This window comes from Lissotriton vulgaris, chromosome 7 (genome assembly GCF_964263255.1).
Source record: "Lissotriton vulgaris chromosome 7, aLisVul1.2, whole genome shotgun sequence".
NCBI lineage: Eukaryota > Metazoa > Chordata > Amphibia > Caudata > Salamandridae > Lissotriton > Lissotriton vulgaris.
This window is the reverse complement of record NC_141695.1, coordinates 1,746,263,131-1,746,277,714: the sequence shown is the minus strand read 5'-3', so window position 1 is coordinate 1,746,277,714 and position 14,584 is coordinate 1,746,263,131. Positions and strand designations below refer to the sequence as shown.

At 43.4% G+C, this 14,584-nt stretch overlaps 1 protein-coding gene across 1 annotated transcript in view; it reads left to right on the top strand.

Annotated features, from left to right (window-relative positions):
- GRIK5 (glutamate ionotropic receptor kainate type subunit 5) overlaps positions 1 to 12,519 on the top strand; it is a 396,169-nt gene extending 383,650 nt beyond the window's left edge. Inside the window, exon 19 of the mRNA XM_086929097.1 lies at positions 11,245 to 12,519. Coding sequence (XP_086785223.1) covers positions 11,245 to 11,622 — 378 coding nt within the window. The 3' untranslated portion in view covers positions 11,623 to 12,519. The remainder of the gene's footprint in view (positions 1 to 11,244) is intronic.
- The last annotated feature ends 2,065 nt before the right edge of the window (positions 12,520 to 14,584 follow it).

Genomic DNA, 14,584 nt, shown 5'->3' with positions numbered 1-14,584 from the left:
CATCGACAAGAAAGAGAGGAACCTAATAGTCAACTTAACACCGTTGAGTCTAACAACAACACAGGAGAGTGTGTTAAACAAGGGTTTGGGGTTTGTACCTACCCACAAACCGGACATATTCAAACTAAACATGGAACTGCAGGAGTTCTTTCGGAAATTGAAGCTCCAGGCCTTTTTCAAGGATAAACCACCACCGGAGGACAATACAGACACCGGCTTGCGGTTAAAATCGACTTTCAGCCCACCAGACTCAGCGATACCGGTGGAAATTTTAACATTTGAAAAAGCGGTCATCACGGAGGTTAATCAGATGAACCCCAGTGGCCGGAGCACTTTTCATAACACCAGCGGTGATGAACATCGAGCCCTGAGGGAATTAACAGACAATAATGAACTGATAATAAAACCAGCGGATAAAGGGGGAGCCATTGTCCTACAGACCCTTGAGGCATACGATATGGAGTGTAAACGTCTATTATCAGACGAGCGCAATTACAAAATCCTTCAAGAAGATCCTACGGAAAGATTACGTGTAAAAATCGGAGGAATGGTAGAGGAAGGTCTAACCCATAACTGGTTCAGTAGAAAAGAGGCAGACTTCCTACAGCAACCATCACCGAGGATACCGTACTTTTACTGCATCCCCAAGATCCACAAGAACGTCAACAATCCACCGGGAAGACCTATCGTCTCCGGGATAGGGTCGATTCTTGAACCACTATCCAAGTTTGCTGACGCCTTATTGCGCCCTCTGGTTCAATCCACCAGCACCTACCTAAAGGACACCAAAGCCGTATTACAACTGCTCGAAGACAAACAATTCGACCCGGCTAGACAGTTCCTACTAAGCCTCGATGTAGAGAGCTTATACACGAGCCTCCCGCATGACGAAACGTTGCAAATTATAGAAGAAGTCCTCTTCAGCGAGAGATGGAAATACCAAACCCCACGTAATTTGGTTATGGAATGCATCTCCATAGCTTTGCAAGAGAACTTTTTCCAATACGACCAAACACTATACCTACAGACCCATGGGACAAGTATGGGCAGCACTTTTGCGCCGAGTCTGGCTGGCCTTTATGTGTACCATCTTGAACATACCAAAATCCTGAACACCGACAACCCATACCATTCCCAGATCAACACCTGGAAAAGGTACATTGACGATATTTTTATCATCTGGGATGGAGATATGGAGAGTGCCCAAGAGTTTGTAACATGGCTGAACACTCAGAATCGATTTCTAAAGTTCACGAGCACGATATCAAACACAAAGATGATATTCCTGGATCTGAGCATATACAGCGAGGAAGGCAGATTGAAAAGTCGAACTCACTTCAAACCCACCTCAAGGAATTGCCTACTGAGGTACGACAGTTTCCACCCCAGGCACCTAAGGGAGAACCTACCCTATGGGCAGTTTCTACGCCTCAGACGAAACTGTACGGAACTGAACCAGTTCAACAACCAGGCAAAAGACCTCAAGAAGAAATTGATACAGAGGCAATACCCAGTTAAAACAATAAACAGGGCATTAAAGAGGGCAAAGAATAATCACAGGGATGCACTCCTAGAAGACAATCACAAGTCAAAGGAAGTAGAGAAAAGACCAATATGTGTCACAACATACACAACCCTGTCTAATGAGGTGTCGAAAGTAATCAATAAGCATTGGAGAATACTGAACTGTGGCCAGCTGAACTTTGAAAAACCGATGTATGCACATCGCAGAGGCAGAAATATCAAAGATATTTTGGTCCACACAAGACCACGCCAAATCCCCACGGGCAGACAAACCAGCATTGGGGTACAAGGACATTTCCCATGCGGAGATTGTAACAGTTGCCACCTGACACGAAAAAGCAAAGAAATACGCTTCAGAAATGGCACATCATGGGAGCAAAGACAATTCTCGAACTGCAACACAAAAAATGTTGTCTATATGATCACCTGCCCTTGTGGCCTAGAATACATCGGCATGACATCCCGACCAGTGAAAGTAAGGATTGGAGAACACAAGAGTAACATCCGATGCAAGAAAACAACCACAAAAATGGCATCTCACTTTTTAGACAAAGAACACTGTGTCAACGATCTACATTGGACCGTAATCGAACGCTTGCCCTCGGAAACTAGCCTATTTCAGAAAGAACAGCGCTGGATTTTCCGTTTGGGCACTCATCTGGACGGCCTAAATGACGACATCCCTTGGGGTCAATTGTCTGGATAGAACAATGGAAAGTACCAGAACTTACCTTCCTAATCCGCAAAATAATGGTAGCCAGGCTCACACCTCCTCCACTCTATCAAGCAAAATTGTTTTTTTGAAAATATTCAGTAGGTTTTGTTTAACATGCTGTATTTTCAGATCATGAACCGTGCCAGATCTATGTAAACAAAGGAGTAGTGTACCTAAACATACTTAATCTTCTACGCATGCGCATGGCAGTTAAATCCATCTAGACAACCTACCATGCGCATGCGCGCTTAGAAAGAGAGTCACTAACTCATTCTACATGCTCAGAACGACACATGGTATCCCTCCAACAGGTCAAGGATCATGATAGGCACAGAGGCGGATGTCCCATATATGGGCTTTAAATCACATCCGTTAATTAACGAATCATAGAACGCCATAGGCCCCATATATACCACAACCCTGCACGCTAAGCATTACCAGCGGAGTATTGCGGGGAGGAAAGAGACCTACTTTGGCGGACTTTGTGAGTATGAGTAGAAAACTTCCTTTTTGACAAAACCCACTGAACATATTGAGAACAGTGAGGAAAGGACTGAATCCTTCTTTTCAAACCTTTTACAGATTAGGAGTCCATCTACCTACCCTGGCTTTCTGGACATGCTCGTGAGGCAAAACATGACAGTCTAAATGAGTATGAATTCAGAACTATTAGAAACTAAAAATGTGTCTTTTATGTATTTTGTGTATGTGTTTCTTTTACAGGTTTATTTAACCGTTTGGGGCTCCAAGTGACTGCACTTGTTTGAGCCATTCCCGAGTGGCAACCAAACTCAAAAATTTTTCCTTTTCTTTTCAGGACATGCAACCGCATGATCCCGTCAAACCGCTGTAGGCACACTATAGCCTTGTTTATCACTGTAAATAATTTTCACTTTTTTCTAAAGTTTAGAAAATAACAACATTTTTCATTAAAAAACACGTGAGTAGGGTTGGGAAGTTGTGCACCCGTCCTGAAGAAGGAACACTGAGTTCCGAAACATGTTGACGCACACCAGAGGTAGAGTCCATAATCAAGACTACTAACCTCGCCTTGCACCTTTTTTAATAGCACCAGCCAGAGTTTTCGAATAAAGTTTTTTCTCACAACCTACTGGCCAGGTGTCTTTTTAATCCTCACCACACCCTTCACTCACATTCTCCCAAATACCCCAGCACATGCACACAACACACACCACACATAGTCAACCACTCTAGTGCTCCCGCGCAGTCGCTGGTCGTAGCACGCCGCATCCCTCTAGCGGGGTGCGAAGACCCCGATGATGAAGCATGACACCAAGGGGCCTGTTGGTGTGTGAGGGGTATTTAACACAACACTGGGTGTCCCCCACCTCTGAGGTGTACACTCTGAGTAGGATTCTTCTTGTTTAATTATCAGTGCCCGTGGAGTGAGAATCCTATCTCAATACTCTACCTCCCTCTGTTGATACTTGTTGTATTGAAACAATAGTCACATTTATCAACAGGTATTTTGTGTATGTTGTCTTCGTACAAATGGTGGGTTACCTAGTGTATATTATCAGTATTCCTGCATAAGGTATAGGGTAAAACTTACAGTGAGTGAGTTAAGTGCAGCCAATCTGTTACCAATTTATGTTTACATCATCTAAGTATTGTTACTACTACAAATTCAATTGTAGTGTACTGAAAATAGCTGAGCAAAACAATATTTTAGTTGATTGTTGTTATATTCACTATCTAACATTTCAATAACACCATACAATATTCAAGTTGCCTGTTGTTCATCCTACAAATAAAACAGGTAATTTCTATACAATCATTCATTCCTTTGGGTTGTAGTGTGTCAAGGTGCTTGATCCAGCATATTTCCTTCTGGAGTAGTTTCTTGGACAAATCAATTCTTGTTTGTGTTTTAATGTGCCTTTTGTCCATGAAATGTGTGGCCACACTTGATTTAATATTGAAGTTCTTTGTGTTATCCTTATGTTCTGAAATTCTTGTCTTGATTTTATGCTCTGTTTTGCCCACGTACAACAGTCTGCATGGACATTTGAGTGCATATATACAGTTTTTAGTGTCACGTCACATTACAGTAAAGGAATATCAGAAAACCTTTATGTGGATGAATCATGTTATTCCTCTGTATCATGTTGTTGCAATGCACAGAAGTTAAACATTTTTTGGAACATTTAAACTCTCTTTTGATGTGTGGTGTTTTTGTTTGTTGATCAATAAATCTCTGATATTGCATGATCTTTGAAAAGCATATAACGGAGAGTCTTTATATAAGGCACCAAAATCTTGTTACTTTTGTAGTATTTCCCACCTTCTGTTGAAATTCCCTTGATTTTCAAACTGTACATAGAGAATTTTGACACAAAAGTAAATCAGGATTTGGTGTTTTTATTAGGCTCTTCCAATAATTGTATTATGTTTTAGCGGGAGGCTATCCTCGACTGTTTGGTTTATTATCTGATTTGTATAACCCCTGGTGTGAAATCTGTTCTTGTATTCTTGTTCTATCATCCAATAAGTCATCAGGTTCGAAGTGATTCTTTTTTTATCTAGTGAATTCATTGAACAACAAATGTCTTTTTAAAGGTTCAGGGTCAAGGCTTTGATAATGTAAAAAATAGAGTGTCCCTCAGATAGAGGGCCAGGGCTGTCTGAAATGCATTAGTGTATAAGAGAAATGCAGTTATTAGACAACTGTTGCGTCAAATGGATTACGATCAATCAATCAATAATACATATCATTGAAAAATGAACATATTTCTTGACCATGAATAAATTGTGGTGGTTTACCAAGAAATGAAACACAAGAGGAAGCAGGAAATCAATAAAACCATAAGGATTTTTACATTGATTTTTTAATTGGGTTATTGTTTAAACTGTCCAAGTCATTGTGAGAACAGGGACATTTCTCAGGGAGAAATTGATTTTTAGAAAAATGGCACAGAAATCCATCAATCAACTTTGTTTTCACTGGCTCAGGAGCTTCACACAAGCCACGAACACCCTGCAGGAAGAGGCAGAGCAGGGGATGCGCTACAAAATGCAAATGAGCCAGCCTGACTCATCAGTGGGAGGAAGGTACCACTGCTTGAAGCATCGTAAATCCAATCCTGCCACCCCAGCCCCCTGGCACTGACATCTGTGAGCTGCTATGAATCGATTCCCTGTGAAGTAGGGCACGACTCTCGCTGAAGAGATGCTTTTAATATTCCATATGTGATTCATAAAGTCCTCAGAAGACCTCATAACAATACATATAGACAGAGCTTGGCAGGTGCCCTCTGCTGCTGGATCTAGACATCTTCACAGAAATGTCTGAGCTCATCCAAGTAACAGTGACAACAAACATTACCACTCTAGAGTCAGGAGGGGGTGAATAAAATGTGTCTCTGCACTTCTAGGGCACCAAGAAAAACACATGCAGGGACTCCACAAGAAGAAATGTGACAGAGCGTTGAACGAGGGCTGTGAGCCGGTGAACCCGCCACGACTGCGGAGACCCATTGTGAATCGGGCCCTCAGTGGCGTAACGGAGAGTAATGGGGGCCCCTGCAGAATGTAATGAGGAGTCCCTGAGTCTCCTATATCTCACAGATATTCATTGACCTTGGAATGAATAGGCGGCCCTGCAAGAGTCCGGGGCCCCCCTGTTAGAGCTGCCCCTCCCCCCTGCAGGGGGCAGTGTTGCACCTCTGAATACACAAACACAGGCAAACAATGACCAAATACAGAGTAAGTACCTGCAGGCTCCTACCACAGACAGGCAGACACAAGAAAACCTTGATACCAGGGGAAGAAAGGCTTCTTATCAGTGCATCCTACTCCCTGCGTCATCCTTTTATCCCCTTAGCACTACCACTCCCTACCGGATGTGCCTCACTGCCGTTGAAACTGCTACATCCTGTGTGTAATTTTGAACTTTCACTTGCCTTGTCCTTCTGTCCTCTCCACACTTCTACACCGTGTGTCACCCTTCCCTCCCTTTTGCACTGCTGCACCCTGAGTGCCATCACCTCCTTCCCACCTGGCTATATCCTGTGTGTAATCCAGATCTCCTTCAACTACTACAACATCCTGAGTAGTAGTAGTGAATGGAAATGCTTCTCACAAGTGAGTACTCCTGCATCCTGTGTGTAATCCTGATCTCCATTCACTACTAATAAAACTAATACTACTACGTAATAACAACAAGAGAGGGAGGGATAGTCACTCTTATTCCCCCTATTTAAATATCAATAACAACAAAAGAGTGAGAAATCAAGCAGGTACCAGCACGAGGAATCCCTGTTGTTTAAAAGAACCCTCACTCACCAACCTAGTCGGTGGCACGCTTCATCATTGGGTTTCCGCCAGAGTGGCCGAGTGCCTCCCTTGTGTGCTACGACTCCTGCACACCAGGGAGGCACTCGGCCACTCTGGTGGGGCCCGATGATGAAGCATGTCACCGACTAGGTTGGTGAGTGAGGGTTCTTGTAAACAACAGGGATTCCTCGTGCTGTTACCTGTTTGATTTCTCACTCTTTTACTACTACAACTACCACATCCTGGGTAGTAGTAGTGAATGGAGATGCTTCTCACATGTGAGTACTCCTGCAACGTGTGTAATCCTGATCTCCTTCCACAACTACTACATCTTGTGTGTTGACCTTCTCTCCACACTGCTATCCCTTATTTCACCCTTCTCTCCCATTTGCACTACCGCACCGAGTAATGTTTTCCTCTCCTGTCGACTCTGCTACACCACGTGTAATCCTGATCTCCTTTCACTACTACTACAACCTGGGTGTTGCACTTCTCACCTGATCTCTTTTCACCACTGCTAGATGCTGTGCGTTGTCGTCACCAGTAAGCACTGCGGCACCCTCTGTGTAATCCTGATCTCCTTTCAGCATCACTACATCTGGTGTGATATACTTCCCAGGAATGAGAAGGATATACTCTCTGTGTAATCCTGCTTTCTCCACACTGCTAACCCTGAGCCCATTTGTTCTCTTCTTTAAGTACTACTACTACACCTCAGCGTTGTCTTTCTGACCTATCAGTGTTAGTACACCCTCCTCTTAGTACAACAACAGCATGTGTGTGGTCCTGTTCTTCTCCTGCACCACTACACCTGTGTGTTGTCCTTCTTCCCTCTCAGTACTACTACACACTGTGAGTAATCTAAATGACCTCTGTGTACTACCATTCATTCTCATTCTGTCCTTTCAATACTACTGCACCTTTACGTTATTCTCTGCCCCTCTATTCTACTACAACACATATGTTGTTCTTGTCTGCACTTAGTGCTACTACACTGAATGTCATCCTCTGCACTCATTTCTACTACAGCATGTGTTGTTCTTTTCTCCAATCATTACTTCTTCCCCCTGTATATCATCCTCTGTTGTAACAGCCAGAGTGTAATCTTCTTTCCCTCTACACACTTGTACACCTATGTATTCTCCTTCTCTCCTTCAGTATTACTACAGCTGTGAGTGTCATACAGGGCTACTACCCCTGTGTGTGTCTTTCTTCTCTCCTTTCAGTACTGTTACCTCCTGTGGCTATTCCTTCCCTCTTCTCAGTACTGCTACCTCCTGTGGTTACTCTTTCTCTCCTCTCAGTACTGTTACCTCCTGTGTGAAATCCTTCTCACCTTTCAGTACTGTTATTTCCTGTGCTTAGTCCTTCTTTCTCTCGGTGCTGCTACTCTTTTGCTCAGTCCTTCTTTCCTCTAGATGCTGCTACTTCCTGTGCTTAGTCATTCTCTCCTCTCAGTGCTTTTACTTCCTGTGCTTAGTCATTCTTTCCTCTCAGTAATGCTTCTTCCTGTGCTTAGTCCTTTTTTCCTCTCTGTGCTGCTATTTCCTGTTCTCAGTCCTTCTTTCCTCTCAGTTATGCTACGTCCTGTGCTCAGTCCTTCTTTCCTCTTGGTAATCCTACTTCCTGTGGTTAGTCCTTTCCTCTCGGTGCTTCTACTTCCAGTGCTTAGTCCTTCTTTCCTCTCAGTGAAGCTACTTCCTGTGCTCAGTCCTTCTTTCCTCTCGGTGCTTCTACCTCCTGTGTTTACTTCTTCTCTCCTCTCACCACTACTGCCTCCTGTACATAATCCATCTCTCCCTTTACCACTACTACTGTGAGTTTATAATTGGGGACCACAGTTTTATGGTATTTATTTTTTGGGCATTTCCGTCTGAATGTATCCATATTTATTTGTTGCTACTTTTATCTGTATTTAATTTGGGGTTTGTCATAAAATGAACCTGAAATGAATATATTTCTACATTTATGTAACGGATAAATATGCATTCATGTTTAAATGCCGGCCAGGGTTCACTGCTATGAACACCCTCAGAAGGTAAATCAATGCACTTATTTGAAAATAAAAAAAATTAAGAATCACCCTTGTGCACATCTACTGCAGTTTAAGCCTCTTTACTACAATTCTTTTGTTTTTTAACCTCTGCCCTATGAGCTGGCAGTCATGGCAGGCAGTATTTACAATCACTCAAAAAGCAACCCAATTTCTGTTTTTAGCCACATTTAAAAAGAAGTACAGGCAAGAAAATAAATGTTTTTCTGTGTGTATTTGTTTGTAAAAAGCAGGGAGCCTTGGTTATAATCCTTCTCTCCTATCAGCCCAGCTACACTCTCTGTTTTCCGACTCCCCCTTCACCACTCCTGAACTCTTATTTGGTGTTCTTGCCTCCTCTACACCTCTGCACCCCTGTCTAGCAGTGTAGTCCTCTCACCTCAGCTTCACCACACTTTGTGTTGTGTTTCTCTCTTTTAACCACTGTTAGACTCTTGTGGTTTTTCTTCTCTCCACTCTTGTGAGTACACCCTGAGTATAGGCCTCCTATCCACCAAGCTCTGTTATATTTGATGCTCTATCCTTCTTTTCTCTCAAAACTACTGCACCTGTGTGATTATTTTCTGTTTTTCAACACGTATACTGTGTCTGCAGACCTTTTCTATCAGCACTACTACTCCCTTTGTGTTTCCTTCTATCAGCACTACTGCATGCCTTAAGTTGTCCTTCTCTTAGCAATACTAGACCCTTCCTTCAGCTCTACTACACCACTTGTCTTGTTCTTCTCCCAGTACTAATAGATCCTTGGCATTGTCCTTCTCTCTGCACTACTACATCCTTCCATCAACACTACTACACCCTTTGTGTTGTCCTCTCAGCACTACTACACTCTTTCTTCAGCACAACTAGACCCTTTGTCTGGGCCTCTGCCCTACCACGCCTTCTGTGTTGTCCATCTTTCAGCACTACTAAACCTTTCCTCAGCACTACACCTTTTGTGTTGTCCTTCTTTCAGCACTACTAAACCTTTCCTCAGCACTACTACACCTTTTGTGTTGTCCTCTCAGCACTACTACACTCTTTCTTCAGCACAACTAGAGCCCTTGTCTGGGCCTCTGCCCTACCACGCCCTCTGTGTTGTCCATCTTTCAGCACTACTAAACCGTTCCTCAGCACTACACCTTTTGTGTTGTCCATCTTTCAGCACTACTACACCCTTTCTTCAGCACTACTACCCACTTTGTGTCGTCCATCTCTCAGCACTACTACACCCTTTCTTCAGCACTACTGCACCCTTTGTGTTGTCCTTCTCTCAGCACTACTACACCCTTTCTTCAGCACTACTACACACTTTGTGTTGTCCTTCTTTCAGCACTACTGCACCCTTTGTGTTGTCCTTCTCTCAGCACTACTATACCCTTTCTTCAGCACTACTACTCCCCGTGTCTTCCCTTTCTCTCTGCACTACCACATCCTCTGTGTTGTCCTTCTTTCAGCACTACTACACCCTCTCTTCAGCACTACTACACACTCTGTGTTGTCCTTCTCTCTGCACTACTACTCCCTTTGTCTTGTGCTTCTCTCAGCTCTACTACACCCTTTGCGTTGTCCTTTGTTGGAGGAAAAATCTATTGAACAAACACCAAGAAAAGCAGGTTGACAATATAATATGGGTTTATTACAATACTGCAGTGAGGATCAGACACTACAGGAGAGATCAGCTCACCTCAGAGGAGTTGCAACTTGATGTCTGGAGATTTAGCTCAGAAGCAGCTCTATTTATTCTTCCACACCACAAAGGAAAGATTCACAAGCTGACCATTAACGTTAGCAACGTTCACGCAGGACATATAAGGTAATATCAGTAGATGTAGCAATTTCTTAGAAACAGAAGTGCATATAGGTTGGCCTGGCCTCAAATAATGATCATGGAAACCCCTATGTGGGCTTCGGTTCTCGGAATCTAAGTGGAGCAAAGATATATTTATCTAACTGCACAGCGCATGGTTATGTCCTGCTCAACTTTGATTGGTCAAGCCTATCTGGTCTTTTTTATGTGATTTCTTACATTCAGCCACGTAGCCGGGTAGGTGTGACGCTGTGGTTTCTGCAGAAGCGAGTGACCAGCTATCTGACTTGTAGGTGTGATCTCGGCAGAAGCATGCATCTGTGCGTCAGTATGTACTAAGGCAGGATGTACGTCTGGTATTTCTTCATATGTACGTGTTCAAGTTTATAGCTGTAAAAAACCTCAGCGCTTCAGAGGGAGAAGGCTCTTATTTGATTGGTGTATTTTGGCTCTTTTCTCTAGCAGATGGAAATTGTGGTAACCTATTTTTGCAGCTTCTGTGCTTAAGCACTTCTGGATTCCCGAGTCTGAAGGAAGATATGATCAATGCTACATGCAGTAGCTTAACTTATTAACCACATGCTACTTCCTGACCTCTCAACAAACTATGTGACCTCATTATTTCAGCTAAACACATTGTCCTTTGTACCATGCTATATCTGCTCTGTTTCTCGTGCAGAGGCCTGTGTTCCTACTGGGGCCTAAAACTGTTTCTAACTTAAAATTTTTGCATGGAAGTTGCTGGCCTCAGTTCTCTGTGTGTTTGTATATAATGTTTCACATTTTCCCTATATCAACTTCTCTCCTCTGCCCATCTAACTCTGAACTGCATCATTTATTTATTATATTATTTTGTTTCCACCACAGGTGTCTGTATGCCAGGAGATGCTGAGCGAGCTCCGTAGTGCAGTTTCCTGCCGTAAGACCTCCCGCTCACGCCGGCGGCGGAGGCACGGTCGCCCCACCCTCTCCCTCACCAAGCCACTCCGCTCTGTCCGAGAGATGAGGCTTAGCAACGGCAAGCTCTACTCGGGGACAGCTTTGACCGAGCCAGGCCCCGGTCCTCAGCGCCTCTTGGACGAGCCACCGGGGCCACCACGCAGCTGCACGCACATCCGCATCTGCCAGGAGTGCCGGCGGATACAGACGTTACGGGCATCACACCTGCCCAGGATACCCCTGCTGCCACCCGACGGGGGCACGCCGAGGCGAGGACAGCCAATGGAGATCCCCAGCCAAGAATGAGGTCATGGAGTTGGCATGGCCTTCCTTCTTCTCAACAGAGAAGTGTGATTGGCGGAGACTTGGGGTAAAACAGAATTGCCTTCGCTTTTTTGGAGGTTTTGCATTCCCCTGACTTTAGATTTGATTCTGTCACCAAGTGTGCGCTGTGCGTGCGATGGGACCTTGCATTGCCCCCCACCCCCACCCTGGTGCGGGGGAAGGGGAAGTTGCTCCCCTTTCCTAGCAATTGTACTGTCATATTTTTTGGGGATAATTTTTAGTTTTTTTTTAAGGGAGGGGGCATTTGGCAGGAGAAGAGAATGGGCAGATAAAAAAGATGGCCGTCACACCTACTTCTGCGCGGGGAAGTCACTACTCTGGTGCCCTTCACCCCGTGGCTGTCGCATCGCCAGCTGGTGTTGAACTCAGGGTTTCTTAAAACAAAAGAAAAAACTGAAAACAGTATTCGCCTTGCCTCAGAATTTTGGAACTGTCTAAATTCTGCGCTTTTAAAAACAAAGGGACTCTTGAAGATGGACCCAGAAAAAAAAATCATGAAATTCCATAAAACAGAGGAGGAGCCCGGCCTGCCCATGGCTCCCAGCCGTTTAAAAATGAATAATAATGGAAAACATTAAAGTGAAAAAACGGACATGCTTTGAACTTTTAAAGTGTTTTTCTTCAAATTGTTGCTTTCGTTATTTTTTCTTTAGGTTTTCTAGCGTATGTTTTTTTTGTTTGTCTTTTCATGTTTTTTTAGTGCCATACTAGTGGGGTCTTACTGCAATTATAAACTGAGAAATTCTTGCAGGCTGGAATAAACCACTTCAGACCTTTTCTTTGGTGATTCCTCCTGTGTTGGTTGTGGAAGGATGCCATGGGGGCATGAGGAGGTGTGCCCCCTGCTCTGGGTATACTGTATTTAAGGCAGATGAGACTGATTTGGAAGGGCCACAATTCTTTCATTTAACCCTTAGAAATACAGTGAGCTCGTCCCTTTTCACCCTCCTTTCACCGGCAGGTCTGGTTTTGGGGTAACAAGAGTGGGTGGAGAAAAGACGGTTATGGCAGGTAAATTCATCTCCTGCCCCCTTTTCTGCCCTCACCTTCTGTGGGACAGTTTTAACTCTGAACTCTTTGGATCTGATGCATATATTGAGTTGTTGTTTTATTTTCTGCTTTTCTGCTTCCCCCAAGCTTCTCAAACCATATAAAGCAATCCACTGTTTGTTTTTATCATGTTGCTTCAGAACTGCATGCACACTACAGTTGCTTGTGTCTACCACAGCAGTGCATTATTCACCAATCACAAAAGATTTTAACACAGGCACCAGGAAAAATTGTTTCTTATAACCATCAAAAACAATATTGTGTTTTCCAATAATTTCCAGAAAGATTTTACCTTCCTACCTAGAATCTCCTCAAATTATGTATAAAACTCGGTCAACCCCAAGAAGATTACCAACTGTTGTTTCGTTGTGTGCTCTCGAGCTTCCAAAATTGGTTTCACATTGTTTTCTTTTGCTTTCTTCAGCCATGTTATGACCCAAGTATTCCACGTCGGCAAAACTACATTTGCAGTTATTCATTTTCATGTTAATAATGTTTCTTCCAGCTGCAGGCCTGGCATATGTTTGCTTGCAGAATATTGTCCTTGAATGCCACAGCCAATGGCACAGCTTCTAGCACCTGCATCACTAATTTTTGCAAGATTGAGATGGCAAGAACAATACTGAATGGCATCCACCTGTACTGAGCCCGGCCTTTGGTAACAGAAATGCTTTTAGCATAGATTGTTTATCTAGTTTCATCTCATGATAAAAGTGTTGAAACACTATGTCATCCTACAACAACAACAACATCATCTTGTGCAAGTTTGCTAATGGATGGAAATCAATCCTTATGGTATTGCTTATTCTTCATAGGTCTCCACACAGTCTTAAGCCAACAGATGGTTTTAGTCTAATCACCACAGGTGCCGCCCATGGTGATGAACTGATTGGTCCTATCATGCCCTTCTTGCAAAGGTCACTCAAAGTATGTAAAAGAAACATTACACATGCTGTGTCTAAAGGGAATAGAATTCTCTCTCTAAATGCACTTTGATGTTTAACACCTTTGTACTTCCCAAGATCATCGCTCAACGCATGGCAATTCCTCAACTTTAATTTCTCAACATAACTTCGACTCTCTTTCACTTCTGAAAACTCCCCCATTTCAGGTTGCTAATACTCATCTCCTCTTAGTGGAGCCAACTCACTATCTTTTCTTGGCAACTTAGAATTTTTCCTCCGCTTTTCTTTTTTCGAAAATCCATTACAGACCAAAAGTGCTCTAATGAGGCTATATTATGCCCGGATTATCCTTCAGTCCTTACAGCAACATTCATCATCCTCCTATCTCCCCAAATGTTGGCATCAGAGTTGCTCCTAATACTCTCTCTTTGTATTGTACAATGCTTCAACTCATAACACTTTCTCTCACTTCCTGCTACACTAGGGAACACATCCAGGGGGCATAGGTACAAGCCCCTATCACCACGGGAACAACACTTTTTTCGACGTTCCTGTGGCGATAGGAGCTTTGCCTTATGTACAAGGCAGCGTTAAGCCACTTACATGGCTTAACGCTGCCTTGTAAATAAGTCCCCCTCTCATGCTATGCTTAGCGTGAAAGGGGTGGGCAATGAGTGTTGCGTGTGATTTCTACCGAAAACCCTGTGATTTGATTTAGGTTTTAATTTAATTTGATGTAAGAGTAGAATTAAGGGACCATGCTCATATCATTTATGTTACCCTTTTTTACTCACAAATAGAGCGGGCCTCAACCACCGAGCAGTTGCCGGGTGAGGTGAGGCATACTCCCACAGAAAGCTGGGTGAGTAATTTTACAATTGATAAATTAAACTTACACATAGATGGAGCCACTTATAGGGCCAGTACTGTCGATTATTTTTCTTCTTATTCAGAAGGTTGTGTTCTTC